The 6,194-nt window shown below is 44.2% G+C and overlaps 1 protein-coding gene across 1 annotated transcript in view; it reads right to left on the bottom strand.

Annotated features, from left to right (window-relative positions):
- HPS3 (Hermansky-Pudlak syndrome 3) overlaps positions 1–5,807 on the bottom strand; it is a 20,503-nt gene extending 14,696 nt beyond the window's left edge. Inside the window, exons 1-3 of the mRNA XM_009884376.1 lie at positions 5,318–5,807; positions 3,106–3,292; positions 298–383 (exon numbers count right to left, since the gene is read on the bottom strand). Coding sequence (XP_009882678.1) covers positions 298–383; positions 3,106–3,292; positions 5,318–5,741 — 697 coding nt within the window. The 5' untranslated portion in view covers positions 5,742–5,807. The remainder of the gene's footprint in view (positions 1–297; positions 384–3,105; positions 3,293–5,317) is intronic.
- Between the last annotated feature and the right edge of the window lie 387 nt (positions 5,808–6,194).

The following is a 6,194-nucleotide window of genomic DNA, read 5'->3' as shown; positions in this document are numbered from 1 at the left end:
AAAGAGTGACTGTTTTAACATTAACCAGTAGAGAACTGATAAAAGCTGATTTAGTCGTCTTCTTCTGGTGTGGTGAGTTGATATTTTAGTTCAAGGTTTACACAGAACTTGGAGAAACTTAGAAGACTTTTTTGTTAACAGAAGCTCAGTTTAAATCATTGAAAAGGAAGGAAAGACCTTAATTTAAGAACAAATCACACGGAAACGGGGTACAAAACAAAAATATACAAAGAAGCCCCTTCCTTCCCCAGGTCTTCCGTGACAGAGGCCACAATGCGCGCCTGCGTATCCGTGTACCTGTCCGATACATGGGAAGCAGCTGAACAGAGTGCAGCTTTGTCTCCTCACAAAACCCAAAAGGCGACTGGTCCGGTGTAAAACGTCTAGAGAAAAAAATCCAAAACAACATGAGACCTCAGTGAGAAATGATGATGAGCTACTTTGGACAAGCAAACAGCACTACCTGTAACAGGCATAGCTGATGTTTTCAGACTCAACAACAATGTGCACTCCTGCTACTACTGTCATTAGCATGGGAATGCGGAGAAGCACTTGGCATAGCCAGAGATAACGATCTTGAGTACCTGCAACCAAAAATCCTCTTTCTTTACTTGTCTACAAGATGCATGTCAAAGTCTGAGATCACTGGAAGATGCATTGCAATTGATTTGAACCTCAATTTAACCCTTTTTTTCCTCTCTTTTTACTCAACTGAGCAATATGTAACATGGTGCCATCTCCAATCCTACTTTTCTTTTCTATTATGTGTCATCCTTTTTCCTGCTTTGCTTTGGAATTCAGTGCTGGACTGTGACAGCAATTCTTCCTCAGTTTGGGATAAAATTTTAATGGCTTTGATCACTAACAACATAAAAAGTATAGTTTCTTAGTGCTTAAGATACTTGGTAGACTCCCTCTGCCAGCTGGAGAAAGGGAGAATATTTTTTTTAGAGGTACTCAAATAAGTATCACTTCGGCTGGAGTTGATGAAAGCTGCAGAATAAAGAGAAGGCAGTACCTTGATTAAGGTCCCCCAGACAGGACTGCTGATCAGTCTTGTATAATCCTTTAAAGTAGGCTTCTCTAAACAGTAACAGAATTTATAGAATAACCTAATGGTTTGGGTTGGAAGGGACCTTGAAGATCATCTCATGCCAACCCCTCCGCCCTGGGCAGGGACACTTCCCACCAGCCCAGGTTGCTCCAAGCCCCGTCCAACCTGGCCTTGAACACCTCCAGGGATGGGGCAGCCACAGCTTCTCTGGGCAATTTGTTCCAGTGTCTCACCGCATTCTTTACCCTCCAAGTAAATAATTTCTTCCTAATATCTAATCCTAGATTAGATGGATCCCAAATTCCTAAATTTCACACAAGCTGCTTCAGAATAAGGTATGTAAAATTTGGTTTTGCCAGTTCAGCATCAAAGTATAAAAACTGAGTGGCCAGACACTGGAACAGGTGGCCGGGAGAGGTTGTGGATTCTCCATCTGTGGAAAGAGTCAAAAATTGGCTAGAACAGGTCCTGGAAAACCTGTTCTAGCTGACCCTGCTTGAGAAGGGTGGGGTATTGGATTAGATGGTCTCAGGAGGTCCCTTCCAACCTAAATGATTCTGTCATTCTCTATGCTGACAAAAGACCATCCCTTCTGATACACCACAAGAGAAGCTGCCACACATGCTCTTCAGAGGATACAAGGATGTATGATGAAAGCAGACATTAAACATCACTAGATCTGAAAAACCACCAAAGTTCTATTCTAATTTAATTGTAACAACTAGTCACATTCCACAAATAAAATGAAACTTAGAATTTCCAAGGCCAAAAGTCGTCCAACTGTGAGATGAGCAGGTTCCCAGTGTGCTGGGTGAAGAACTGACAGGACAGCAGGGCTCAAAGGGTTGTAGTGAACGGGGCTACATCTGGCTGGCAACCAGTCACCAGTGGTGTTCCTCAGGGCTCAATCCTAGGGCCAGTACTGTTCAACATTGTGATCCCTCATCTGGATGCAGGAGTTTAATGCCCCATTAGCAAGCTTGATAATGATACCAAACTGGGAGATGCTGTTGACTCTCTTCAGGTCCCTCAAGAGGCCTTGCAGAGGGATCTAGATAGATTGGAGTATTGGGCAATCATCAACAGCATGAAATGGAGTAAGTCCAAGTGCCAGATTCAGCACCCAGGACAGAGTAACACCAAGCGCGAGTCTAAACTGGGAGAGGAGCAGCTGGAGAGCAGCCATGCAGAAAGGGACCTGGGGGTGCTGGTGGGCAGCAGCTCGGCAGGAGCCAGCAGTGTGCCCTGGCACTAAGAGGGCAGACCGCACCTAGGGGGCACTGAACACAGTACAACCAGCCCATCAAGAGCAGGGATCGTCCCGCTGTGCTCAGCACTGGTGCGGCCTCACCCAGACCACTGTGTACAGCTCTGGGCCCCACTATTTGAGAAGGATGTGAAGGTCCTAGAACGCACCCAGAGGAGGGCAACCAAGCTGGTGAAGGGCTGGAAGGTATGTCCTGTGGGGAGTGTATGAGGACTCTGGGTTTGTCTAGTTCTGAGAAAAGGAGGCTGAGGGGCCACCTCATTGCTCTACAGCCTCCCGAAGAGGGGACGTGGAGAGGGGAGTGCTGAGCTCTTCTCCTGGGGATCCAGGGACAGGACGCCTGGCAATGGTTCAAAGTGGCATCCATCAGGGCAGGTTTAGACTTGGCATTAGGAACCCTTTCTTTGCCCCAAGGGTGGTCAAACACGGGAACAGGCTTCCCAGAGAGGTGGTCGATGCCCCACGCCTGCCAATGTTTAAAAAACATTTGGACAATGACCTTAATAGTTTGCTGTAACATTGGGTCCATCCTGAAGTGGTCAGGCAGTTAGACTACATGATTGTTACAGGTCCCTTCCAACTGAAATATTCTATTCTATTAAAAAATGGGCTTTCTCTGGTATCACACTATTTCCTCAGTGAAAAAAAAAACAAAACACCAAAACTTACAAAAAACCCAGAAGTTAAAATATCAGGATTTTTCTCTCCACAAGATGTCAGCCACAGCTCGTTTTTGTTTCTTGTAGTAAATTAACCCACAAAGGAAAAAATACGTTTGGAATACCTGAAAAGCAGATACTGCACTTGGAAGCGCTTTGTGCCTTCTGTAGATAACTCTGTGGATTCCAGTGTGACGGGTATCTCACATAGCTTACTTTCTTCCCCAAGCAGTTCCACCGGCTTCTGACATATGATGAACTCATCTAATTCAGGCTGCGAAGTGTGTGTTGAAGGGCCTTCATCTTTTACACCTTAACAATGAAAATGCTATATTAATTGTTCAAACAGTTCATTTGGCAGGAAGAAATTGGTAAGACACAATATCAATTAAATATTCCAAACAGAACTACCTAGCCAGCATTGGCTTCCTCAAACCATGAGATTTTGAAAACAGCTATGCTAGAAGATGAGAACAATCCTTGTCATGATTTAGGCTGGACTTGCCACTGAGACAAACGATAGACGCTCTCCCCAACATGTCTCTCCAAGGAGAAAGGGGAGAGAGAGAAAGAGACTTATACTACTTTAATGAAAATATCAATAAATTAATAAAGTAATAAAAAAAAGGAAATATATGCAATATATACAAAATCATATCGGGCTCACAGGATGAGGATCACCTCACCGGTGACACTGGGAAGTCCCACACTGGGCTCAGTGACGGACAGGAACTGGATTCCGGATCTGGATTCAAGACTGGGATCAGAGGCAGACAGAGTCCTCCTCAGACACCGGCCACTGAAGGAAGAGCCCTGACCATCTGATCCCTCAGCTTTTATACTGACCATGATGCAGATGGGATGGAATACCCCGTTGGTCAGTTTTGAGTCACCTGTCCTTTCTGCTCCTCCCTGCAAGCGGGACCCCTCGACGCTTTTCCACTGCCGACCCTCCAACAGGGCAAATAACAAAGTGAGCTGCCCTTGGGTGTTACAGCAATAAGTATAAGCAAGAGCCTCTCTGCACACCATGCCCGGGCATCAGCTATAAACAATCAGGTCTTACCACTCTGGGAGCGAACAGTGTCTGCACAATGTGCTGTTACTTTCAGAGGTCAGTTAGTTAGAAGAAGCTTAGCTAAAAAGTAAAATTACTGAACAGAAAATTGGTTCTGTTTTACCTCAAACCGGGACAATCCTTCATTTAAGCCTCAATAGTCTTAATACCTAAGAGTCAAGATTTCGGAAAGAACAGGTAACCTGTTCATCGTAAGGCAAGTCCAAGGCAACCTGTACTGCAGATGGCTGGCCATCAAAAAACATCATTTGGTTAAAGAGGTTTTAAGAAGGAAAAGGCAGCGATGATAGAAAGCTGTGTTATCTTAAAATCACTTAAGTTCTGGAAAGCAAATCCTGACTGCACTCAGAAAGTAATTTGAGTTTTTCTGTTTAGCTTTTAGTAATAAAAACAACTGGGGGCAGGATGCCACTATCTGAGTTAAGATACATCTTCACTCAATGAAGAACATTCCAGTTTATATTTTCCCTATGTGACAAGTCTTATTTACCTTTAAATTTTTTATACGTATAGCTTCCATTTCTAAAAGACCATCCTTTTCTGTTTTAAGTTTCTTCAATTATAAATGAAGGATTTTCCTAAGGTTTGCTGGTGTTCATCTGCTACGTTTGGAAAGGTATTCCTTACATACAGGTTGTTTTCTTGACTACACAGGAATGAAACTTACTGAGTAAACCTATTTCTGAGATTTCCAGGATTCTAAAGCAACCCCCTGAATAAGACAGAAGACTGAAAAAGAAGAATTTGCTGCCACCTTGTTCATGCAGGTTCTGAGCCTATCAACAGTTACAAAAGTGCATACGCATCGCCACAGAAGCGTTCTTAAACACGTAAGCCAGTATGCATGGTCCGCTTCAAGGTTCACGAGATGCTTCTTCCATCTGGCCTCCCACCGGTCCCTTAGAAGAGATGCAGTTATTTGGGCAGTGACACTGATGGAGCAATTTTTCTGAACGCAGAACACTGAACTACTACCACTTTGATTTGGCCCATGGTGACACCCCAAAACAGGGACCAAACTCTATGTCTGCTCTGTCCTGAAAGGGTCTGCAGAATGACCGCATGTTTGTTTTAAGTGTTACCTCCAACTGCAGGTGGTACACCTTTTCATGCACTAGAATACTCAGCTGACAGTCCTAAGATGATCTGGAAATATTTCCTGAAGGGCAATGACCTTGCTTGCGCCTACTTTGACAATAACAGGAATCAGTTAGAAGATTTTTGGAAATAAAAAAAAATAATTTAATTTCTGTACTTACCTCCGTCCACAGGCTTTTCCAGGGTGCTCACGCTCTGTGCGCATTGCTCTGACCTGTCCGCACTTTGCTGGACCAGTTCCAGTTTCAGGATCAGAACATCCAGCTCTGTGGTTATGGCTATATGTCCTGCACAAAATGCAACGTCAGCAGGTATGAGGTTATCAATGTGCAAAATTAAGGAACGTTCGAAGTCTAACACAGTCAAATTATGGTTTATGACCAAGTATTTTAAACGGAACATGACTAGTTTATTTTTGCAGCCCACGAGAAGATCTCCGTTTACAGGACAACATGAAATGCACAGGGGAGGATCCGAAAGTGGCATTTCCACAATTGACATCTGTTCTTTCAGGGTTTCACTGTATGACTCTTCCATCTTGTGACCCACCATCCGAACACAAACACGAGAGCTCCCCGCAGACATGCATCTCCAGTTCACATACGCTCTGAGGAAAGTGGCTCTGCTTTTTTCTTCAATTGTCACCAGATAGTCTCCTTAAAAAAAAGAATCGGTACTGATAAGCCATTAAAGACTTGATGACACAGTTCTTGAGCTCTTTACCTACTGTAGCACATTACAAAGAACATCTGACATTCTCAAAGCTTACATAAAATTCCAAAATCAGTTTTGTCTCTAAGGAAATCCAGTTTCTTTGCTGGATGGCACACATGCCATTAACATGCTCCACATACCATTACGAAAAAGGACTTGTAGATCTGGGCCCAGCCGAACCCCTAAGAGGATCCCTGCCATGAGCTGGGACTGCAGACAGGGTGTTGTCCCCCCCCAAAAATTCTCATTAACGAGAAAACGTTTTGTTCTCTGCAGGGCGGGGAAAGTCCCGAACTCCTCAACCGCCGCGGGACCGGCTAGGGC

Source organism: Charadrius vociferus, unplaced genomic scaffold, assembly GCF_000708025.1.
Source record: "Charadrius vociferus isolate BGI_N301 unplaced genomic scaffold, ASM70802v2 scaffold104, whole genome shotgun sequence".
In the NCBI taxonomy this organism is placed as follows: domain Eukaryota; kingdom Metazoa; phylum Chordata; class Aves; order Charadriiformes; family Charadriidae; genus Charadrius; species Charadrius vociferus.
The sequence above is the reverse complement of the archived record's forward strand: the minus strand, read 5'-3'. Positions and strand labels throughout refer to the sequence as shown.